The sequence below is a fragment of the Lithobates pipiens genome, unplaced genomic scaffold (genome assembly GCF_037356315.1).
Source record: "Lithobates pipiens isolate NorthernLeopardFrog02 unplaced genomic scaffold, aLitPip1_a1.2 Scaffold_35, whole genome shotgun sequence".
Classification (NCBI taxonomy): Eukaryota; Metazoa; Chordata; class Amphibia; order Anura; family Ranidae; genus Lithobates; species Lithobates pipiens.
Window position 1 is genome coordinate 12,945,595 of NW_027507811.1, and position 25,627 is coordinate 12,971,221.

General features: G+C 44.0%; 2 protein-coding genes and 1 pseudogene across 4 annotated transcripts in view; 2 read left to right on the plus strand and 1 right to left on the minus strand.

Moving 5' to 3' along the window:
• LOC143956083 (uncharacterized) overlaps positions 1–16,713 on the plus strand; it is a 65,361-nt gene extending 48,648 nt beyond the window's left edge. Inside the window, 3 exon segments of the mRNA XM_077466206.1 lie at positions 41–1,968; positions 15,312–16,438; positions 16,441–16,713. Coding sequence (XP_077322332.1) covers positions 41–1,968; positions 15,312–16,438; positions 16,441–16,691 — 3,306 coding nt within the window. The 3' untranslated portion in view covers positions 16,692–16,713.
• Positions 7,491–7,613, minus strand: LOC143956416 (U2 spliceosomal RNA; annotated as a pseudogene).
• LOC143955554 (uncharacterized) lies at positions 9,100–23,962 on the plus strand. Of its 3 annotated transcripts, XM_077465614.1 has the most exons (5): positions 9,100–10,826; positions 11,514–11,659; positions 20,623–20,711; positions 20,840–20,981; positions 21,274–23,962. In XM_077465614.1, exons 2-5 carry the CDS (start codon positions 11,626–11,628, stop codon positions 23,820–23,822), a joined length of 2,814 nt encoding a protein of 937 aa, XP_077321740.1. In that variant the 5' UTR covers positions 9,100–10,826; positions 11,514–11,625; the 3' UTR covers positions 23,823–23,962. The 3 variants fall into 3 exon arrangements, with proteins under 3 accessions (XP_077321740.1, XP_077321739.1, XP_077321741.1); XM_077465613.1 differs by having other exon boundaries at positions 9,100–11,659; XM_077465615.1 differs by lacking the exons at positions 9,100–10,826; positions 11,514–11,659 and adding an exon at positions 20,222–20,506.
• Positions 23,963–25,627: the final 1,665 nt, after the last annotated feature.

A 25,627-nucleotide genomic window follows, 5' to 3' on the forward strand; every position in this document is an offset into this window, starting at 1 on the left:
TGTTTTGAGGATGTTCCTTGTTCTCTTTTTGCGGTTTTAGGGTGAAGACCTAATGGATATAAAAGCCGAGGTGAAGAAGGAAGAAGAAGAGACGTGTGTGATGAGTGATCAGCAATGTATGAAGGATGATGTCATTAGGGTGACAATTAAAGAGGAGGAATCTTCTTTAGATGTTACATTTTACCAGTTGGCAACATCAATAGATCCTTCTAATCCTGAGGAATCTTCTCATAAATCCCACACTATGACTTCAGATGTCCATCTAAGATCAATGGATCCTTCTAATCCTGAGGCTTCTTCTGATAAATCCCATACTATGACTTCAGAGGTCCATCTAAGATCAATGGATCCATCTAATCCTGAGGAATCTTCTCATAAATCCCATACTATGACATCAGAGGTCCATCTAAGATCATTGGATCCTTCTAATCCTGAGGAACCTTCTCATAATTCCTATACTATGACATCAGATGTCCATCTAAGTTCTCACAGTGCTGACAGATCAACGGGTCCATCCAATCCTCAGAAACCTTCTTCAAGCCTTGAGGCAGCTCACACAGGAGGGAGCTCATTGTCATGTATGTTGTGTGGGAAAACATTCGCTAAGAGAAGAGGACTTCTAGGACACCTGAAAACTCACAAGGCCGAGCGCCCTCATTCGTGTTCAGAGTGCGGAAAATGTTATTCTAAGAAAGAAAGCCTCGTTCTACACCGGAGAGTTCACACGGGTGAGCGTCCTTTTTGCTGTTCGGAGTGCGGAAAATGTTTTCCTGGGAGAAAAAACCTCTTGTCACATCAGAGAACCCACACTGGCGAGCGCCCCTTTTGCTGTTCAGAGTGCGGGAAATGTTTTCGTCAAAAAGGATGCCTTATTAAACACCAAAGAACTCACACTGGTGAGCGTCCCTACTCGTGTGCGGAATGCGGGAAATGTTTTCCTAGGAAAGGAACCCTTCTTGCACACCAGAGGTTTCATACGGGTGAGCGTCGCTTTTCCTGTTTAGAGTGCGGGAAATGTTTTTTCAGTAAAGGATCCCTTCTTACACACCAGAGAATTCATACGGGTGAGCGTCCCTTTTCCTGTTCAGAGTGCGGGAAATGTTTTCCTGACAAAGGATACCTTCTGAAACACCAAAGAAGCCACACCGGTGAGCGTCCCTATTCATGTTCGGATTGCGGGAAAAGTTTTTCCAAGAAAGGAACCCTTCTTACCCACCAGAGACGACACACGGGCGAGCGCCCCTTTTCCTGTTCAGAGTGTGGAAAATGTTTTTCTGACCAAGGAAACCTTCGTAAACATCAGAGAATTCATACGGGTGAGCGTCCCTTTTCCTGTTCGGAGTGCGGAAAATGTTTTTCTGACCAAGGAAACCTTCATAAACACCAAAGAAAGCACACTGGCGAGCGCCCCTATTCATGTTCGGAGTGTGGAAAATGTTTTTTCCAGAAAAAACAGCTTCTCCTACACCAGACAAAACACTCGGGAGAGCATCCCTATTCTTGTTTAGAGTGCGGAAAGTGTTTGACCTCGAAAGACAATCTTATTAATCACCAGAGAGTTCACTCAGGCGAGCGTCCTTACTCGTGCTCAGAGTGCGGGAAACGTTTGACCACGAAAGAAAATCTTGTTCATCACCAGAGGATTCACTCAGGCGAGCGCCCTTTTTCATGCCCAGCGTGCGGGAAGTGTTTCACCAAAAAGGGGGCCCTTGTTAGACACGAGAGAATTCACTCGGGCGAGCGTCCTTATTCGTGTTCAGAGTGCGGGAAATGTTTCGTTATCAAAGAGAGCCTCGTTTCTCACCAGAAAATTCATTCGGGGGATCGTCCTTACACCTGTTCGGAGTGCGGGAAAGGTTTCACCGTGAAAAAAACCCTTGTTAATCATCAGAAACGTCACTCGAGCGAGCGCCCCTATTTATGTACAGAGTGCGGGAAATGCTTCATTCAAAAACACTCCCTTCTTGCGCACATGAAGATAAGACACAGCTCAGAGAATCCGAACAACTTTCAGACTGTGATAGATGTTGTACAGATCACATAAGTCCAATCGGAGAGAAGACGTCTTGACGCGTTTCGTCAAATCTATGATGGCTTTTATCAGGTGGAACGGTTCGGTCCATAGAACACCTGGAGGACGAAAAATGATTATATAATGGGGGACATCCTGGGAAAAGTCATGTTTCATTTATAGGTGGAGCTTATCATGCTGAGCCTGGGGGTTAGGGATTGGCCCAAGCAGGCCAATCACATCAAAGTAGACTGAGAACTAAGTGAAAAGATTTGTGTTTTTAGGGGTGCCGTTTCATAGATGCACGCAGGGGGTTGCGCCTGGGCACACCCTTATCACCCCGGGGGGACACGACTCAGATGGAAAGGGGTTCTGATAAAGCACGTAATTCGCGTGAAACGCGTCAACCTCGTCCTTCCTCTTCCCCCTGCCTGTACCCATCCAGTGCATTTTATGATTTTTCAATAAAATGATTGAATTGCTACTTTCGTGTGGGTGTGCAGCCCATCCGATTCTATTGTTCTACATGGAAAGGGGACCCACTGTGTCTGTGCCCTGCCGTGCACTACACACCACAAGTGATCACTTATATTTTACTGGCAGCACTGGATCCGCTGCATCATCTCCTCACCCCCCTCGCCAGGTGGGCGGAGTGCTTGTGAGCTGGAGGCAGGAGCACTGTACTGTGCCCATCCAGTCGGCAGTGCCCAGTGCCTCTCTCTCACCCCCCCCATCTCAACCCCCACCCCTTTTTCTCTCACCCCCCTTCACTCTCTTCTCTCTCACCACCCTTACTCTCAATATCTCTCACCCCTTTTTATCTCTCCCTCACCCCTCCCTCTCTTTCTCTCACCCCCCTTGTCTCCCTCTCCCCACCTTCTTCTCTCTCACCCCCTTACTCTCACCCTCCTCTCTCTCACTTCTCTTTCTCTCACCTTCGCCCACTCTCTCACCCCCTCTGTCTCTCACCCCCCCTCCCTCTTTCTCTCTATCTCTCTCTCTCCCTCACCTCTCCCTCTCATCTCCCCCCTCTCTCTCACCCACCTTACACTTATCTCTTTCACCCCTTCTCTCTCACCTCTCTTTCTCTCAACTTCACCCACTCTCTCACCCCCTCTCTCTCTCACCCTTTCTCTCACCTCTCATGTCTCCCTCTCTCTCAACCCCTTCTCTTTCACCCTCCCTCACCCTCTTCTCTTTCACCCCCACTCTCCTCTCACCCCCCTCTCTCTATCTCTCACCCCTTTTTCTCTCTCCCTCGCCCCTCCCTCTCTTTCTCTCACTCTCCTTGTCTCCCTCTCTCTCACCCTCCCAACCATTCTTTCTCTCTCACCCTTTCCCACTCTCTTCTCTCTCACCCCCTTTACTCTCTTCTCTCACCCTTCCTCTCTCTCACCCTCACACCCTCTCTCTCACCCTCCTCTCTTTTATCTCTCTTTCTCTAACCTTCCCCCACTCTCTCATCCTCTCTCTCTCACCCTCCTCTCTTTTACCTCTCTTTCTCTATTCTTCATCCACTCTCTCATCCTCTCTCTCTCACCCTCTACCTTTCTCTCACTTCCCATGTCTCCCTCTCTCTCAACCCTTCTTTCTCTCTCACCCCTCCTCTCTCACCCTTCCTCACTCTCTTCTCTCCCACCCCCCCTTACGCGCCTCTCTTTCATACTCCCTCTCTCTCTCTATCTCTCCCTCACCCCCTCTCGCACCCTCATCCCTCTCTCTGTCACCTTCTCTATCTCACCCCCTCTCTCTCACCCACTTTCTCTCTCTCACCCACTTTCTCTTTCTCTCACCCTCCATGTCTCCCTCTCTGCCACCTCTCTCACCCCCTCTCTCTCTCACCCCCTTTCTCTCACTCTCCATGTCTCCCTCTCTGCCACCTCTCTCACCCCCTCTCTCTCTCACCCACTTTCTCTCACTCTCCATGTCTCCCTCTCTGCCGCCTCTCTCACCCCCTTTCTCTCTCTCATCCACTTTCTCTTTCTCTCACTCTCCATGCCTCCCTCTCTGCCACCTCTCTTTCTCACCCACTTTCTCTCACTCTCCGTGCCTCCCTCTCTGCCACCTCTCTCACCCCCCCTCTCTCTCACCCACTTTCTCTCACTCTCCGTGCCTCCCTCTCTGCCACCTCTCTCACCCCCCCCTCTCTCTCACCCACTTTCTCTCACTCTCCATTTCTCCCTCTCTGCCACCTCTCTCACTCCCAACTCTCAACCCCTCTCTCTCTCATCCACTTTCTCTTTCTCTCACTCTCCATACCTCCCTCTCTGCCACCTCTCTCACCCCTCTCTCTCTCACCCCCATCTCTCACCCCCTCTCTTTCTCTCTCACTCTTATCCCCTCTTTCTCCCCCCCCCCAACAGTGTCTCTCCCTCTCACCCCCCCTTTTTCTTTCACCCCCCCCTCTGTCACCCCCCCATGTATCTCCCTTTCACTCCATCTTTCTCTCTTTCTCTCACCCCCCATCTTTCTCTCACCCCCTTTCTCCTTCTCACCATCTGCTATGAGATGTAAAATGTTTTTAAACATTAAAAAATGTTTTACTACATTTCAAAATATTTGTTGACATTTATTTAAAAGAGTGTGTGTGTCTGTATGCATGTGTGTATAATATATATATATGCACACGCACACACATCTGTGTTTGGGGTGCACACCCTAATGCAATAGGCTGCGCAAAACCTATGTGAAGTTTACATGTGTATAAGGATTAATTATAGTAGTACAGTTCTCATATAAAACCGTACTGATCTAGTATGGGGGGGTGAGAGACACCGCACACCACTAGCTCAACAGGTGGAAAGGAAGGTGGACAATATATAGGCAACCAAGTGCAGGAACAATAACTGGAACGCGGTCTGTCTGTTATCTGTAATATGCAGAAAATATCTATATGGATCTTGCCCCCCCCCTTTAGTTCCAGCCTCACACAAATATTAAATGTCTGAAATAATCCTGTACATGTATGAAGGCTGTAAGTGTGTGGAGTCACGTGTATTTGAAGTATTATAGGTGGAAAATTAACATGCAAAGTTCAATAAGAAACATTTGAACAAGATGTATGAACAAAATGTACGGATGATTTTCCCATCACACTGAGGGCGGTAAACATGGAGGACTACAGAAAGGAGAAGATGGTGGAGGTTTAGCATAGGTAACACACATGCCTAGTTGCAACAGTCAGGGGTCAGGCTCAGACACCAGTAGCTATAGCTGTAGAAAGGTTTCCACTGGCCAGCCGGATAAGTATACAAGCAGGTCACCCTGGTGGATGACACCGATTCACCAGAAGTGCAGCGTCTAAGCTCTAACCGGTATTCACCAAAAGCTCCTGATGGTGGAGATGGATTTTGCTGTGTGTATTTACAGGTTGCAGTCCCCAGGATTGCCCCACCAGAAGATGAACAAGCCGTGGTCCAGTAGCAGATAAAGTAGGTTGGGATCAAGCAGAAGTGTAGTCAGTAAACAAGCCAAAGGTCAGTATTGAGTGGTTGCAGGTTGGGAACAAGCAGAAGTGTAGTCAAGGAATAAGCCAATGGTCAGTAATGAGTGGTTGCAGGAAGGGATCAACCAGAAGCGTAATCAAGGAACAAGAATAAGCCAATGGTCAGTAATGAGTGGTTGCAGGAAGGGATCAACCAGAAACCTAATCAGTAAACAAGCCAAAGGTCTGTATTGAGTGGTTGCAGGTTGGGAACAAGCACAAGTGTAGTCAAGGAATAAGCCAATGGTCAGTAATGAGTGGTTGCAGGAAGGGATCAACCAGAAGCATATTCAAGGAACAAGAATAAGCCAATGGTCAGTAATGAGTGGTTGCAGGAAGGGATCAACCAGAAACGTAATCAGTAGACAAGCCAAAGGTCAGTATTGAGTGGTTGCAGGTTGGGAACAAGCAGAAGTGTAGTCAAGGAATAAGCCAATGGTCAGTAATGAGTGGTTGCAGGAAGGGATCAACCAGAAGCATATTCAAGGAACAAGAATAAGCCAATGGTCAGTAATGAGTGGTTGCAGGAAGGGATCAACCAGAAACCTAATCAGTAGACAAGCCAAAGGTCAGTATTGAGTGGTTGCAAGTTGGGAACAAGCAGAAGTGTAGTCAAGGAATAAGCCAATGGTCAGTAATGAGTGGTTGCAGGAAGGGATCAACCAGAAGCGTAATCAAGGAACAAGCTTGCTTGTTCGGAAACGAGTTGTTGCAGGTTGGGATCAAGCAGAAGAGTAGTTGAGGAACAAGCCAAAGGTTGGTAATGAGTGGCTGCAGGTTGAGATCAAGCAGAAGCATAGTTGAGGAACAAGCCAAACGTAGGTATTGTATGGTTGCAGGTTGAGATCAAGCAGGAGCGTAGTTGAGGAACAAGCCAAAGGTCAGTAATGAGTGGTTGCAGGTTGTGATCAAGCAGAAGTGTTGTTGAGGAACAAGCCAAAGGTCAGTAACGAGTGGCTGCAGGTTGGGATGAAGCAGAAGCATAGTTGAGGGACAAGTCAAAGGTAGGTAACAAGTGGTTGCAGGTTGGGATCAAACAGATTTTTTAAGATCCGCGGTGGTGCAAAAATCCTATAACGAAAAAAAAACAGTAAGTGTACAAAAAATGTGCATGTAAACACGCACAAAAAAGTGCACTTAAGGGTTTGCTTTTGTCCACCCCTTGAAGGGGTAGGACTCCTACCCTGACCCCCAGGGTGCAAGGCTCCTGACAAGGACATAGGTAAACATGGTCTGCCTAGCCAGAAGGCCTGACAGACCCCGTTCTTCTAGGACAGCCAGAGCCCTCCGTGAATACTTAGTTAGGGGAGCTTTCCCAAAGAGAGACAGGGGAGGAGCAGGGAAGGAACCAAAAGGCCACTCATCCTCCCCCTAGACGTCAAGGTAAGCCCAATGACTCACACCCTTCATCCAGTGAAAAAACACACAAAAGTAAAAGGTGACAAACGTGGGAGAAAACAAAATAGTAAAAATAAAAAACTGGCCATGCCCAAATTGCACATTGGCCTAAGCCCTGAGGCCTGGTAAGCAAAAATTGCCCCCCCCCCCAAAAGGCCAGGCCCTAAAAGGCACAGTGCATAAAAAGTTTTGGTGACTGCGACCGTGAGTTCTTTTCACACCGTTGGGTCCCACACCCAAGTTACTAAGAGCTCCCCTAGGGCAGTGATGGCGACACCCCAGATGATTTAGAACTACATTTCCCATGTTGCTCATGCACTCTCCAATGTAGCTGAGCATCATGGGAAATGTAGTTTCAAAACATTTGGGGTGCCAAGGTTCACCATCACTGGTCTAGGGAAACCACTCCCAGGGGGCACAGACACCGTGGATCATCTGCCTTCCCAGCTCATGGCCAGATAAGGTAGACCGCTCAAACCAGGAGGTAATGGACCCTTCCAGCGTTCTCTGGGAGAACTTACTCCCTGCCTCCAGTTACATTAAGGCGCACCGGTTTCAGTTTCTGCCAATACTAACTTTCCAGGTCCCCATCACTCCAGCAGATTTGCATAGCCACCACCCCAACCTTGGTCAGGTCAGGATAGTAGCACACCTCCTCCACTGGATCACTGATAAGAACAGATACTACGCTTGATCTTAGCCAAAAGGCCAAGAAGCGATTGGTTGGGATAGAACAGATGTGTAGTTGATGGACAAGCCAAAGGTCAGTAATGAGTGGTAGTGGATATAAGGACAGCTGCAGGTACACAAAGGAGCAAGATCTCTGTTGGAGAGAGCACAATAATCTGGCAAACCAAAGACATGGTGTCATGGACACCCATAGTCAAGAAGAGTATGTCCGCCGTATACGCTTCCTTTGTCCAGTTCCTTTGTGTAGGGAGAAAACATACTTTATTCAAACACAGGCACAAAGAGATATACACTCAGAGGCCAACCCCCCTTTGCATAAAGACACAGGGTAGGGTAAACTTTACCTCCTCCAGTAACCAGAGACACACACAGGTGTATTCAACTTTCCAATAGTAGACAGTCCTATCAGCAGGGAGGGCTGTTGGAGGAATTCCCCCCTCCTTCATATAATGACACAGGGTGGAGTAAACTACATTCAGTAACAAGAGACACACAGACAGGAGGGGCTGCTGGGGAAATCTCCCCTCCCAGCTAATCCACATATACATCCCATAATAGGTTACTCCCAAGGCAGACAGAAACAATAGAACAATGGGATACAGCCACATCTCAAACAATCTTGCAGTCTGAAAGGTGAAATTATTTATCTTCATATTGTTCAGAAATATTAACGTCCCTAAGTGAAAGAGCCCTTTTATTCTTTCAGCACAAACCACACATATACATCCCATAATAGGTTACTCCCAATGCAGACAGAAACAATAGAACAATGGGATACAGCCACACCTCAAACAATCTAGCAGTCTGAAAGGGGAAATTATTTATCTTCATATTTTCTTGAGGGATGTTGTTCAGAAATACTAATGTCGCAAGTGAAAAAGTCCCTTCATTCTTTCAGCACAAACCACACATATACAATCCCAGGATAAAAGGGGTAAAGTGTGGTTGTACTGGGTCCAGTGTGGTTGTACTGGGAGTTAGGCAGACCCGACTTGGGTTCTCGGTCACCTTGTGCCTCTAATAGACACAGGGTAACTTACACAAAGGAGGACCACGGTGCAGTGAGCTAGACAAGGAGTTTCCCCAAGGTAAGCTGGGTTCCACAAGCCCTCCGTCCAAAGTGACTCCCGTCACAAATGGCTTATATCAGGAAGTTTGTGGGAGGAGCAAGGAGTTCAAGGTTCACCAGAAACAAGAGACAAGACAAGATTGTCCAAAGGGATCAAACAGGGAGCTGTCCAACATCTCAGGTGGCTCAGCAAGAAGAGGTTGTGAGTTCAGATCCTGGTCCTGACACCGGTAGGCGCTGTTCTTAGTGGAAGTACTTGGTCAGGTCTTTAATTGGTATTTTGCTAGTAATAATGTAAAAATAAATATTTATTAAAAAAGTCCAATGGGATTGGATGAATGAAAATTGCAGCCTTATGGCGAAAATAAAAATCTTCTACTTGTATTAAAGCTTTGTGAATTGAGCCTCATATGTTGTTTTTCAACAGGTTGTTCAGTTTGTTTTTCATTCTATAGTTTTCACATTTATGAATGATAAAACTTTTTGTTTTTTTTTATTTTATTTTTGATTGTCTGAATTTAATGTGAGGCATAACTTGTGTGTGGAATCATCGATGTAACCTAACAGAAAAACGGATCACAACCTTGAAATATAATGTAAGCTGCAGGATTTATATATAACACAAGGTGGTGCTGTCCTACCTCCCAACCATCCCGGATTCCGCGGGACTGTCCTGAGATTTCCACAAAAACCTGGCATCCCGCAGATCTGTGTCCCAGAGCCCAGTGCCCAAACAAGATCCAGCACCAGGCTTCTCTATTGATCCTCACTGGGGTGCGCTGCGGGGGGTGTCCTGAGTCCTCGATACCCCAGTTATCCACTCTGTACATCCCTCCCCGCCAGCTGCCTGTCACAATAATACAATGTCAGAGCCAAGGGAAGCTTCCTCTAGGCTCCTCCTCAGCTATTACATCAGAAAGAGTCGCGCTTACGTGTGAAATAAAGAAAACAAATATGAAAACTAAAAGAATATCTTATGAAAATATATATAAATTGTCCAATGTGTGAAAGAAAGATACTCCTCTTTTGTGTTCAAACGCACCTTCATCACCAATAAGGAAAACGTTCAAATTGTGAAGCCACCACCACATGCGCTTACCAACGGACGTGTGACTCCCTAATTAAAGGGAAGTCAAATGAGCTTGTAATAAGGCACCCAGTCTTAGATTCTCTTATGACAGTCTCCTCCACTGGTTGGTGCTTGTGATCGGTGGTCGCTTGGGTATCACCCCATATATAACATGAGAATAAAAGAGAGATTCTCTGATAGCGTAAAACTTCATGGGCACATTTATTGATTCCATTAAAATAACATTCACATTTCCTACCATAAAAAGCGCTTTCAAAAGGATCCCCGCTGGCCAGGTAAACAGCTTCCCGGAAAACTTGCGATGACGTCAGCACACTGCTCCGTCCTCCGCGTTTCGTCGCACGTGACGTCATCCAGGGCACTTCTCCTTGGCTATGATGTGTCTTAGGAGGAGCCAGGAAGGAAGGACTTGCCCTGGCACTGCCACACTGTATCTGAGGTCGGAGAGTTTACTGGCGGTGGATAGCATGGGGGGGGGGCACATTGCAGGGAAAACAACATTTTGTGCTGGGATTGTAGGATTTATGATGAAGAATTATTTGTTCTGGACTATCATGCAACATAAAAAAATTGCAACTGCCACCATTGTATTCTAGAGGACCTCTGCTTACAGAAAACATATAATATGCAAATGCAGATTTCGTAAAGATGGGTGCAAAAGAAAAAAAAATCACTTAGAGCCGAAACACATCAGGAGCCTGCATAGGATGTAAAAAAATAGAGGTAAAATATTTATTATTGATTCGGTTTTAACTGAAGTATAATGTGTGTGTGTTATAATGTATAAAATATAACCGAAGAATGAGCTACAGGGCAGAGGACAAAATATTAAAGCATAATACAGGATGCAGTTATTGAAATCACCACAAGATGGCGATATCACTTAGATCAAGTGGCGCATTCAGACAGGAAGTGATGTAAGAAAGAACAGGAAGTGATGTAGGTAAGGACAGGAAGAGATGGAAAGTAGGAACAGGAAATGATGTAAGAAAAAAGACAAGGCGTTCTATAAAGGTAAAGTAGGAAGTTCTGGGAGAGAGAAGAACGAGGTGGAGAGGAGACATCGCTGGATCACACAGAGGAGGTAATAAGATATTATTTTATACTTACACCCAGTAACCCCCCCCCCCCGTCGTGTCCGTCTTCCTCCATAGTAATATAGAACCATTTATCCAACTGTCCATCCAGAGCCTCTGGTTTATAGACCGGATACATCCTAAATATAGAACCATTTATCCAACTGTCCATCCAGAGCCTCTGGTTTATAGACCGGATACATCCTAAATATAGAGCCATTTATCCAACTGTCCATCCAGAGCCTCTGGTTTATAGACCGGATACATTCTAAATATAGAACCATTTATCCAACTGTCCATCCAGAGCCTCTGGTTTATAGACCGGATACATCCTAAATATAGAACCATTTATCCAACTGTCCATCCAGAGCCTCTGGTTTATAGACCGGATACATCCTAAATATAGAACCATTTATCCAACTGTCCATCCAGAGCCTCTGGTTTATAGACCGGATACATCCTAAATATAGAACCATTTATCCAACTGACCATCCAGAGCCTCTGGTTTATAGATCGGATACATCCTAAATATAGAACTATTTATCCAACTGTCCATCCAGAGCCTCTGGTCTATAGACCGGATACATCCTAAATATAGAACCATTTATCCAAATCACATGACCACATATCGAAGAGGTCAGGAGGATTTTGGGAGGTCACAGGACATCACTCTTATCTTTAATAATAAAACACAGACCTGACCGGAGATTGTGCACAGGATAAATAAAGTAGTGAAGAAGACATCTGGACAGTTGACCATCCCATGATCCATCTGTAGAAGGACACAAGGATCTCTACAAGGACGTCATGATGGACAATCAGCCGCCCCTCACATCACCGGGTAAGAGGAGACTTTATTGTAAAGGAGAGAGCAGTACGGAGGCTCCACCTAGATCCCCCATCATCTGATAAACACATAGAAACAATGTATTCAGTCAGTGTGTGTGTTTCCTACAGATGGATCCAGTAATGGGAACCCACCAGAGAGATGTCCCCGTCCTCTGTATTCCCGGGATTCCACACAGGAAGATCTCACCATCCCCCACCATCATCAGGTAGGTGGAAGTGGAGCATCTACGACTTAGAAATGATTCCAAACTGTGTGAGATCATCATCTCTGAGGTTTCCTGGTATTAGTGCTTATATTTTGAAGACAGTCCTTTTTATCATCTTGTGGTTTTAGGGTGAGGAACTCATTGATATAAAAGCCGAGGTGAAGAAGGAAGAAGAAGAGACGTATGTGGCGGGTGATCAGCAATGTAGGAAGGAGGACGAGGTTATGGATACCATCAAAGATGAGGAATCTTCTCCAGATATCGGCTCAGGTGAATAATGAGCAGAGATTGTTCACATTTTGCTTCTACAAGTTTAAGCCCTTGTACACACGGTCGGAGATTCCAACAACCAAATCAGACGGATTTTGTCCGAAACTGTTGTATACACACGGTTGGACAAAGTTGTCGGAAAATACGATCTTTCAGAACATGATGACATAATTTCGTTACGATGGGACTACATTCAGGCTAGTAGCCAATAGCTTTGATGTAGGAATTTGATCTGAGCATGTGTGGCACTTTTTCCGATCGGAATTCTCTACACATGATCGGAGTATGTCCGATCGGAGCATTTTGTCGGAAAATATTTCCGGCAAGTTGGAAAATTTGGTCCGACGGATATTCCGACGGAAACAGTCCGATGCATACCACACACAGTCGGATTATCCGACAACACGCTCCAATTGGACACATTCCGTCGGAATCTCCGACCGTGTGTACAAGGGCTAAGGCTTTAATAACAAATTAAAAAAAAAACAATAGAAAATCAGGAAACCTTCACAGCCTCTGATAAAATGAGACTAGGTCATAAATGGTAGATCAGCGAAGTACCAATTCCTGTTTGTCTTGAAAATATCACCTTAAGCTTATGTATAATAAGCCTAAGTGGTCTTCATTTACTGTATTTGAGCAATCCGTTATGCCGCAAATGTCATAATCAAAAGCCGTGCTTCTTGAGAACCAGTTAGCAGTCATGTGCTGACATGACAAGATCCACACACATCTTAACTCTTCTTGAGCTTATTTTGCTCAATAATAACGTCATGTTCCCAACAAATGAGGAGGAGATTCTGTACACCATATGAAAGGTCCATCTCCATTCCCCAATATAATGTCATGTTCCCAACAAATGAGGAGGAGATACTGTACATCATATGAAAGGTCCATCTCCATTCCTCAATATAACGTCATGTTCCCATGAATGAGGAGGAGATACTGTACACCATATGAAAGGTCCATCTCCATTCCTCAATATAACGTCATGTTCCCAACAAATGAGGAGGAGATACTGTACACCATATGAAAGGTCCATCCCCATTCCTCAATATAACGTCATGATCCCAACAAATGAGGAGGAGATACTGTACACCATATGAAAGGTCCATCTCCATTCCTCAATATAACGTCATGTTCCCAACAAATGAGGAGGAGATACTGTACACCATATGAAAGGTCCATCTCCATTCCTCAATATAACGTCATGTTCCCAACAAATGAGGAGGAGATACTGTACACCATATGAAAGGTCCATCTCCATTCCTCAATATATCGTCATGTTCCCAACAAATGAGGAGGAGATACTGTACACCATATGAAAGGTCCATCTCCATTCCTCAATATAACGTCATGTTCCCAACAAATGAGGAGGAGATACTGTACACCATATGAAAGGTCCATCTCCATTCCTCAATATAACGTCATGTTCCCAACAAATGAGGAGGAGATACTGTACACCATATGAAAGGTCCATCCCCATTCCTCAATATAACGTCATGATCCCAACAAATGAGGAGGAGATACTGTACACCATATGAAAGGTCCATCTCCATTCCTCAATATAACGTCATGTTCCCAACAAATGAGGAGGAGATACTGTACACCATATGAAAGGTCCATCTCCATTCCTCAATATAACGTCATGTTCCCAACAAATGAGGAGGAGATACTGTACACCATATGAAAGGTCCATCTCCATTCCTCAATATAACATCATGTTCCCAACACATGAGGAGGAGATACTGTACACCATATGAAAGGTCCATCTCCATTCCTCAATATAACGTCATGTTCCCAACAAATGAGGAGGAGATACTGTACACCATATGAAAGGTCCATCTCCATTCCTCAATATATCGTCATGTTCCCAACAAATGAGGAGGAGATACTGTACATCATATGAAAGGTCCATCTCCATTCCTCAATATAACGTCATGTTCCCAACAAATGAGGAGGAGATACTGTACACCATATGAAAGGTCCATCTCCATTCCTCAATATAACGTCATGTTCCCAACAAATGAGGAGGAGATACTGTACACCATATGAAAGGTCCATCTCCATTCCTCAATATAACGTCATGTTCCCAACAAATGAGGAGGAGATACTGTACACCATATGAAAGGTCCATCTCCACTCCTCAATATAACGTCATGTTCCCAACAAATGAGGAGGAGATACTGTACACCATATGAAAGGTCCATCTCCATTCCTCAATATAACGTCATGTTCCCAACAAATGAGGAGGAGATACTGTACACCATATGAAAGGTCCATCTCCATTCCTCAATATAACGTCATGTTCCCAACAAATGAGGAGGAGATACTGTACATCATATGAAAGGTCCATCTCCATTCCTCAATATAACGTCATGTTCCCAACAAATGAGGAGGAGATACTGTACACCATATGAAAGATCCATCTCCATTCCCCAATATAACGTCATGTTCCCAACAAATGAGGAGGAGATACTGTACACCATATGAAAGATCCATCGCTATTCTTCGTTATAACAATGTCCTCAGTGTTATCTAGTATGGTTTTGGTGTATCTTCTGATCTGGTTTATAGTCATAGTTTGATTGTACCCGATTCTATGACAGAGCTGTGGGAAAGTGTTGAATGATAGACGTGACTTCTGAATAGAAAACGTGTAAAAATAAACATATGTATTAAAAATTGTTTTTCAGCAGATAGACAGCACTTATGGAAGTTAAATACATCAGAGAGACGTCTTATTATATCTCCAGATTGTACTTCAGAAGATCGTGACATCGAACAAAGTTCTCCAAAAGCAACATTTTACCAGGTGCCAAGATCAATGGATCCTTCTAATCCTGAGGGATCTTCTCATAAATTCAATACTAAGAATTCACATGTCCATCTAAGATCAATGGATCCTTTAAATCCTGAGGAACCTTCTGATAAATCCCATACTATGACCTCAGATGTCCATCTAAGATCAATGGATCCTTCTGATCCTGAGGAACCTTCTGAGAAACCCCATACTATGACTTCAGAGGTCCATCTAAGATCAATGGATCCTTCTAATCCTGAGGAACCTTCTGATAAACCCCATACTATGACTTCAGATGTCCATCTAAGTTCTCACAGTGCTGACAGATCAACAGATCCATCCAATCCCCAGAAACCTTCTTTAAGCCATGAGGGAGCTCACAGAGGAGGGGGCTCATTGTCATGTTTGGTGTGCGGGAAAACATTCATTAAGGAAAACGGACTTCTTAAACATCAGAAATCTCACCTGATTGAGCGTCCTTACTCATGTTCCGAGTGCGGAAAATGTTACGCTAAGAAAAAAAGTCTTGTTGCACACCTGAGAATTCACACGGGTGAGCGTCCCTTTAGCTGTTCAGAGTGCGGAAAATGTTATTTTAAGAAAGAAATACTTGTTATACACCAGAGAACTCACATGGCTGAGCGTCCCTTTTGCTGTTCAGAGTGCGGAAAGCGTTTTTTACAAAAGGGTTGCCTTATTAAACACCAAAGAAGTCACACCGGGGAGCGTCCCTACTCGTGTTCGGATTGCGGGAAACGTCTTAGAAGTAAAGGTTCCCTTCTTAAACATCAAAAACTTCACACAGGTGAGCGTCCCTTTGCCTGTTCAGAGTGCGGAAGGTGTTTTTCCAATAAACAAAACCTTCTTACACACCAGAGAATTCACACGGGTGAGCGTCCCTTCTGCTGTTTAGAGTGCGGAAAAAGTTTTTCCGAAAAAGGAAGCCTTCGGAAACATCAAAGAAGCCACACCGGCGAGCGTCCCTATTCATGTTCCGATTGCGGGAAAAGTTTTTCTAAGAAAGGATCCCTTCTTACACACCAGAGAAGTCACACGGGCGAACGTCCCTTCTCCTGTTTAGAGTGCGGAAAATGCTTTTCTGACCGAGGAAACCTTCGTACACACCAGAGAGTTCATACAGGCGAGCGTCCCTTCTCCTGTTTAGAGTGCGGAAAAAGTTTTTCTGACCAAGGAAACCTTCGTAAACACGAGAGACATCACACTGGTGAACGTCCCTATTCATGTTCGGAGTGCGGGAAATGTTTTTTCAAGAGAAACCAGCTTCTTCTACACCAGAGAATTCTCACGGGGGAGCGTTCTTATTAGTGTTCGGAGTGCGGGAAATTATTCGCTAGCAAAGAAAGCCTCGTTTCTCACCAGAAGGTTCACTCAGGGGATCGTCCTTATTCGTGTTCGGAGTGCGGGAAATGTTTCGTTCAAAAACATTCTCTTCTTGCTCACGTGAGAAGACACAGCTCAGAGCAGCCGCAGAACTTTCAGAGTGTGGGAAATGTTTTACCGATCGCATAAGTCTAATCGTAGCGGAGACACCCTCGGGTTGCGTTTCGTCAAATAATATGGTGGCTTTTATTGGGAGGAACGGTTTAGTCCATAGAACACCTGGAGGGTGGAAAAAATGCATTTATATAATGGATAGACATGTGCAATTCGTTTTGAGATCAATACAATTTCGGACACATTTTTGGTTATTCGGCAATATGGATGTAACTGAATCTCTGAAATAAAGAGTAACGAGTTTTGTTGAAATCCGTTATTTTTTGCTAAACAAATAAAAAAGACCAAAAAAATTTTGAAAAAAAAAAAAATAGTTTTTCTTTTGTTTCTGTTATAACATTTTGTAAATAAGTAAGTTTCCTCCTTCACTGATGGGCATTGAAAAGGTGGCACTGATGAGGTGTCACCGATTAGATGGACTGATGAGGTGGCACTGATAAGCTGCACTAATGGGCACTGATAAGGGCGGCACTGATGAGGTGGCACCGATGAGATGGCACTGGTGAGCACTGATAAGGCGGCACTGATGGACACTGATGAGGTGTCACTGATGAGATGGCACTGATGGGCAATGATAAGGCGGCACTGATGAGGTGGTACTGATGGGCAGTGATGAGGTGTCACTGATGAGGTGTCACTGGTGAGGTGGCACTGATGAGGTGGCACTGACATGACATCACTGAGATGGCACTGATGAGGTGGCACTGATGGGCACTGATAAGATGCACTGATGGGCAATGATAAGGCGGCACTGATGAGGTGTCACTGATGAGGTGTCACTGGTGAGGTGGCACTGATGAGTTGTCATTGATGAGATGGCACTGATGAGGTGGCACTGATGGGCACTGATAAGGTATCACTGATGAGATGGCACTGATGGGCACTGATAAGATGCACTGATGGGCAATGATAAGGCGGCACTGATGAGGTGGTACTGATGAGGTGGTACTGATGGGCACTGATAGGCAGCACTGGTGGATGACACTGATATGCAGCACTGATGGGCATTGATAGAAGGCACTGAGGGGGCACTCATAGGTGGCACTGATGGGTCCTTATGGGTGGCACTGATGGCTGGCACTGATGGACTGCACTGATAGGCATCACTAGTGGCACTGGCAGGCATTTTTAATTGTCACTGGCAGCTGCCTGGGCACTGATTGGCATATCCCTGGTGGTCTAAGGTGGCATACCTGAGATCCAGTGTGGTGGCCATTCCTGGTGGTCCTGACGGCATCCTGGTGGTCAATTAGCACAGACCCCCCCCCCCCCCCTGGTCAGGTGCCACCCCTCGGCTCTCCTCTACTCGTGTCTGACAGACGTGAGTGAGGAAAAGCCAATCAGCGGCTCTTCCTATTTACATTGTGACCAGCCGTGATTGGACACGGCTGATCATGTGGTAATGAGTTTCCGTCAGAGGCTCTTTACCGAGATCAGTGTAGAGGTGTGTCAGTCTGACACGTCACACCACCGATCGCTGCGATGCGGGCCCCCCCCCCCATGGGTGAGCAGCGGCTCTTATCCTGCTGGACGTCCTGCATGACGCCCAGTCAGGATAACTGAAGTGGGTAACAACCATGAGCCATCAGCTGTCAGCGGGCTTCCCCACTGACAGACGAATGTTAAAGATAAAGAGTGCCGGGCAATAGAAAAATGTAAAAAAGAAATGGCCAAAAAACACGCCAACAAAAAAAAAATGGTGTGGGGTTCCCCCCAAAATCCATACCAAACTCTTATCCGAGCATGCAGTCTGGCAGCTCAGGAACGCCCCCCCCCCCCACCACAGGAATTTTGCGTGTCGGAATTTCCAATTGAAAATTTTTCCGATCGTAAAAATAGAGAACCCGCTCTGAATCTTTTGCTGTCCGGAATTCAGCCAGCAAAAGTCCGATGGAGCGTAAACACGGTCGCATTTTCCGACCAAAGGCTAACATCGGTCTTTTGCTGGCCGAACTTCCGATCGTGTGTACGCGGCATTAGAGTGCGTATGGGGTCCAAGACTGGGATGTCATTAAAGTTCACGTGCGTAAAGGCAGGTGTCCCAATACTTTTGACAATATAGTGGATTTTTTTTATTATATAAATGAAAACGGACCAAACATTTTGTAAAAACCCTGAGATTTTCTACTTTCTGTTATAAAACATATTTAAAAAAATAAAAAATAAAATATCTTCACAAATGTAGGCCAAAATGTATTCCACTGCATATTTTATATTATTATTATTATTATTAATAATAATATTATTTTATAATATTATTATTATTATTGATAATAATATTATTTTTTAATATTATTATTGATAATAATATTATTTTTTATTATTATTATTATTATTAATAATAATAATAATATTTTATATTATTACTATTATTATTAATAATATTATCATTTATATTATTATTATTATTGATAATATTTTATATTATTATTATTATTAATAATAATATTATTATTTTATATTATTATTATTATTCTTTTATATTATTATTATTAATATTATTATTTTAACATTTCCAGCCCAAAATGAAGAATTTTTACATGTTTGTGCAAAAGAAAAATATCTCTTAGATCCAAATCACATCACTGTCCGGCATAGGATGTAAAAGTAGAGATAAAATATTTTATTATTGATTCAGTTTTAACTGAAGTATATAATAATGTGCGTGTGTCATAATGTATGAAATATAACCGAAGAATGAGCTACAGGGCGGCATAGTCCATAACACGGTATGCAGTTATCGAAATCACCACAAGATGGCAATATCACTTAGATCAAGTGGAGCGTTCAGACAGGAAGTGATGTCAAGAAAGAAGAGGAAGTGATGTAAAGTAGGAACAGGAAGCGATGTCAGAAGACGACAAGGCGTTGTATAAGGGAAAGACAGGAGGTTCTGGGAGAGAAAAGAACGAGGTGGAGAGGAGACATCACCAGATCACACAGAGGAGGTAATAAGATATTATTTTATATTTACACCCAGTAACCCCCCCGTCATGTCCGTCCTCTTCCTCCATAGTCACTGTGATGTCATTTATCTCCAACATTCACTACTACAGACATATCACATCCTATATATTGGAGTTATTTTATAATATGTGTCCAGATACATCCTAAATATAGAACCATTTATCCAACTGTCCATCCAGAGCCTCTGGTTTATAGACCGGATACATCCTAAATATAGAGCCATTTATCCAACTGTCCATCCAGAGCCTCTGGTTTATAGACCGGATACATCCTAAATATAGAACCATTTATCCAACTGTCCATCCAGAGCCTCTGGTTTATAGACCGGATACATCCTAAATATAGAGCCATTTATCCAACTGTCCATCCAGAGCCTCTGGTTTATAGACCGGATACATCCTAAATATAGAACCATTTATCCAACTGTCCATCCAGAGCCTCTGGTTTATAGACCGGATACATCCTAAATATAGAGCCATTTATCCAACTGTCCATCCAGAGCCTCTGGTTTATAGACCGGATACATCCTAAATATAGAACCATTTATCCAACTGTCCATCCAGAGCCTCTGGTTTATAGACCGGATACATCCTAAATATAGAGCCATTTATACAACTGTCCATCCAGAGCCTCTGGTTTATAGACCGGATACATGCTAAATATAGAGCCATTTATCCAACTGTCCATCCAGAGCCTCTGGTTTATAGACCGGATACATGCTAAATATAGAGCCATTTATCCAACTGTCCATCCAGAGCCTCTGGTTTATAGAACGGAGACATCCTAAATATAGAACCATTTATCCAACTGTCCATCCAGAGCCTCTGGTTTATAGACCGGATACATCCTAAATATAGAACCATTTATCTAAATCACATGACCATATACCAAAGAGGTGAGGAGGATTCTGGGAATGTTCTTAGTGATAATTTAATTGTGCACAGGATAAATTAATTATTGAAGAGGACATCTGGACGGTTGAAAAACAGCTACCAATCCCATGATCCATCTTCAGAAGGACACAAGGATCTCTACAAGGACGTCATGATGGACAATCAGCCACCCCTCACATCACCGGGTAAGAGGAGACTTTATTGTAAAGGAGAGAGCAGTACGGAGGCTCCACTTAGATCCCCCATCATCTGATAAACACATAGAAACAATGTATTCAGTCAGTGTGTGTGTTTCCTACAGATGGATCCAGTAATGGGAACCCACCAGAGAGATGTCCCCGTCCTCTGTATTCCACACAGGAAGGTCACACCATCCCCCACCATCATCAGGTAGGTGGACTTGGAACATCTATGACTTAAAAATTATTCCAAACTGTTGGGAATATTGATCTCTAAGGTCTCCATGTATTAGTGCTCATGTTTTGAGGATGGTCATTTTTATCATTTTGTGGTTTTAGGGGGAAGAACTGGTTGATATAAAAGTTGAGGTGAAGAAGGAAGAAGAAGAGACGTGTGTGACGGGTGATCAGCAATGTATGAAGGAGGACGAGGTTATGGATCCCATTAAAGAGGAGGAATCTTCTCCAGATATCGGCTCGGGTGAGTAATGAGTAGAAACATTTTTCAGTAGATTGTCACGTTTTCAGGAAATGAGGTGGAGGAACGTCCATCATTTATTCTTCATTATAACAATGCTCTAAGTGTCACCTCGTATGGGTTGGGTGCATCATCTGATCTGGTTTATAGTCGTTGTTTTCTGTTATGATTGTACCCAATTCAACGGCAGAGCTCTGGGAAAGTGTTGAATTGTTGAAAGTGTTGACGGGACTTCTGTATGTATACAAGGAGTATAAAAAACGAACATAACCTATATTCAAAAATTGTTTTTCAGCAGACAGACAGTATTTTTGGAGTTTGAATAAATCGGAAAGACATCCTATAATATCTCCAGATTGTACTGCAGAAGATAGTGGCATTACACAATGTTCCCGAAAAGTAACATTTTCCTGGTTGGCAACATCAGTGGATCCTTCTAATCCAGAGGAATCTTCTGATATATTCCATACTATGACTTCAGATGTCCATCTAAAATCAATGGATTCTTCTCATCCTGAGCTTTCTTCTGAGAAATCGCGCACTATGATGTCAGATGTCCATCGAAGATCAATGGGTCCTCCCAATCCTGAGGAACATTCTCAGAAATCCCATACTATGACTTCAGATGGCCATCTAAGATCAATGGATCCTTCTAATCCTGAGGCTTCTTCTGATAAACCCCATACTAGGGCTTCAGATGTCCATCTAAGATCAATGGATCCTTCTAATCCTGAGGAACCTTCTCAGAAATCCCATACTATGACTTCAGATGTCCATCTAAGATCAATGGATCCTTCTAATCCTGAGGAATCTTCTGATAAACCCCATACTATGACATCAGATGTCCATCTAAGATCAATGGGTCCTCCTAATCCTGAGGCTTCTTCTGATAAACCCCATACTTTGGCTTCAGATGTCCATCTAAAATCAATGGACTCTTCTAATCCTGAGGACTCTTCTGAGAAATCGCATATTATGAGGTCAGCTGTCCATCTAAGATCAATGGACCCTTCTAATCCTGAGGAACCTTCTGAGAAATCCCATACTATGACTTCAGATGTCCATCTAAGATCAATGGGTCCTCCTAATCCTGAGGCTTCTTCTGATAAATCCCATACTATGACTTCACATGGCCATCTAAGATCAATGGATCATTCTAATCCTGAGGAATCTTCTGATAAATCCCATACTATGACTTCAGATGTCCATCTAAGATCAATGGATCCTTCTAATCCTGAGGAACCTTCTGATAAATCCCATACTATGACTTCAGATGTCCACCTAAGTTCCCACAGTGCTGACAGATCAACAGATCCATCGAATCCCCAGAAATCTTCTTTAAGCCATGAGGGAGCTCACACAAAAGGGAGCTCATTGTCATGTTTGGTGTGCGGGAAAACCTTCACTAAGAAAAAAGGACTTTATAAACACCAGAAAACTCACAAAGCTGAGCGTCCTTATTCCTGTTCTCAGTGCGGAAAATGTTATTCTAAGAAAGAAAGCCTCGTTGTACACTTTAGAATTCACACCGGTGAGCGTCCCTTTTGTTGTTCAGAGTGCGGGAAATGTTTTTCTGACAAGGGATGCCTTCGTACACACCAAAGAAGTCACACTGGTGAGCGTCCCTATTCATGTTCAGATTGTGGGAAATGTTTCCCAAGCAAAGGATCCCTTCTTACACACCAGAAACTTCATACGGGTGAGCGTCCCTTTTCCTGTTCAGAGTGCGGAAGATGTTTTTCCAAGAAAGAAAACCTTCTTATACACCAAAGAATTCATACGGGTGAGCGTCCCTTTTTATGTTTAGAGTGCGGAAAATGTTTTTCAGAGAAAAGAAGCCTCCTGAAACACCAAAGAAGTCATACTGGTGAGCGTCCTTTTTCCTGTTTAGAGTGCGGGAAATCTTTTTCTGCCCAAGGAAACCTTCATAAACACCAGAGAATTCATACGGGTGAGCGTCCCTTCCCCTGTTTAGAGTGCGGGAAATGTTTTTCTGAGCAAGGAAACCTTCGTAAACACCAGAGAATTCATACAGGTGAGCGTCCCTTTTCCTGTTCAGAGTGCGGAAAACGTTTTTCTGGCCAAGGAAACCTTCATCAGCACCAAAGAAAACACACTGGTGAGCACCCCTATTCATGTTCGGAGTGTGGAAAAGGTTTTTTCTGGAAAAAACAGCTTCTCCTACACCAGAGAAGTCACTCCGGTGAGCATCCGTATTCGTGTTCAGAGTGCGGAAAATGTTTGGCCACAAAAGAAAGTCTTGCTACTCACCAGAGAATTCATACGGGTGAGCGTCCTTATTCATGTTCAGAGTGCGGGAAATGTTTCGCTACCAAAGAAAGCCTTGTTTCTCACCAGAAAATTCACTCAAATGAACGTCCGTATTCATGTTCAGAGTGCGGGAAAGGTTTCATTTCAAAAGCAGCCCTTGTTAGACACCAGAAAATTCACACGGATGAGCGTCCTTATTCATGCTCAGAGTGCGGAAAATGTTTCACTATCAAAGCAAACCTTGTTTCTCACCAGAAAATTCACTTAGGTGAGCATCCCTATTCATGTTCAGAGTGCGGAAAATCTTTCACTTTGAAGGCAAGCCTTGTTACCAACCAGAGAATTCATTCAGGCGAGCGTCCTTACTCATGTCCAGAGTGCGGGAAATGTTTCATTAAAAAAGGAAGCCTTGTTAGACACCAGAAAATTCACTCAGGCGAGCGTCCCTATTTATGTACAGAGTGCGGGAAATGTTTCACTAAAAAACAATCACTTCTTGCACACATGACAAGACACATCTCGGAGCATCCGAACAACTTTCAGAGTGCGGTAAATGTTGTACAGATGACATAAGTCTAATCAGAGAGAAGACCGTTCTACGTGTAATAAAGCTTTGTGAATTCAGCCAATTATGTTGTATTTCAATGTTCAGTTTTTGCATTCTTTACTTTTACATTTATGAATATTAAAACTCTATAAAAATATTGTTTTTTTATTTTATTTTTTCATTGTCTGGATGTGATGTGAGGTATAATCTGTGTGGGTAATCGTCGATGTATCCTAATAGAAGAATGGACCACAAAGCTGCTGGCAAAATGAAGGGACACAACATCAACTGCAGTATTTATACACAACGTGCTGATGTCATACCTTCCAACCATCCCGGATTCCACGGGACTGTCCCGAGATTTCAACAAAATCCTGGAGTCCTGCAAATCCTGCGTAATCATCAAGGTAACCTAATAGAAGAATGGACCACAAAAGCAGAGGGCAAAATGATGAAGCATAATGTAGGCTGTGATATTTATATTTAAAAAGGTGGCAATTTCATACCTCCCAACTGTCCCGGATTCCACGGGACAGTCCCGAGATTTCAACAAAATCCTGGAGTGTAAATGACACTCCCGGGGGGGGGTTAAACACTAGGGGGCGATCAAGAGGTTAAGTGTGTCCTAGGGAGTGATACTAACTGGGCTACCACTGACATGACAGCGATCACCGCTCCCCATGACAGGAAGCAGTAGATCCCTGTCATGTCACTAGGCAGAACGGGGGAAATGCCTTGTTTACATAGGCATCTTCCCCCGTTCTGCCTCTCCATCTCACGATCGCGGGCCACCAGCGAACACTCCCGTGGTGTTTGGCGGGCGAACGCGCGCCCCGCAAGGCGTCAAATTCAGAGGGACGTACAGGTACGCCCATTTGCCTGTACGAGCCATTCTGCCGACGTATATATGTGTGTGTGTGTGGTCCCGCTTACAGCTCAGATCCTCTCCAGGCTTCCTAGTTCCATTGAATGTTTGTTTCTGTGGTCCAGGGGGATGTAATGACGCCTGAAGGGTTGCTATGGCAACATTAGCATATATATATATATAAATGATTAGGGGAGTCGGCCCGCCCTGATGAAGCCCAAATCCACAACTCTGCCCCCAGCTACATCACTAGCCTGGCCTCAAAATACCAACCTAATCATTCTCTTCGTTCCTCCCAAGACCTCCTGCTCTCTAGCTCCCTCGTCACCTCCTCCCAAGCTCGCCTCCAGGACTTTTCCAGAGCCTCTCCAATCCTATGGAACTCCTTACCCCAATCTGTCCGATTATCTCCTACTCTATTAGATTTTAGACGATCCCTGAAAACCCTCCTCTTCAGAGAAGCCGACCCTACCCACACCTATTTTAATTCTTTCCATCAGTTCATTCCCCGCAGTTATTACTGTACTAGTGCAGGCTGCAGTATTTATATATCACAACGTGATGATGTTATACCTCCCAACTGTCCCAAGTTCCACGGGACTGTCCCAAATTTTGAAAAAAAATCTTGGAGTCCTGCAAATCCTGCGTAATTGTCAATGTAACCTAATAGAAGGATGGACCATGGAGCAGAGGGCAACATTATGAAATATAATGCAGGCTGCAGTATTTATATATCACAACGTGATAATGTTATACCTTCCAACTGTCCCGGGTTCCACGGGACTGTCCCAAATTTTCAACAAAATCCTGGAGTCCTGCAAATCCTGCATAATCATCAATGTAACCTAATAGAAGGATGGCCCATGGAGCAGAGGGCAACATTATGAAATATAATGTAGGCTGCAGTATTTACATATCATAATGTGATGATGTTATAGCACCAAACTGTCCCGAATTCCACGGGAC

What these genes read in the sequence shown, in the direction of transcription:
- LOC143955554 (XM_077465613.1), top strand. Translation starts at nt 11,626, where the DNA reads ATGATGGACAATCAGCCGCCCCTCACATCACCGG. An exon ending in CCATCCCCCACCATCATCAG is followed by an intron (nt 20,712 to 20,839) that starts GTAGGTGGACTT and finishes TTGTGGTTTTAG; the next exon opens with GGGGAAGAACTGGTTGATAT. An exon ending in TTCTCCAGATATCGGCTCGG is followed by an intron (nt 20,982 to 21,273) that starts GTGAGTAATGAG and finishes ATTGTTTTTCAG; the next exon opens with CAGACAGACAGTATTTTTGG.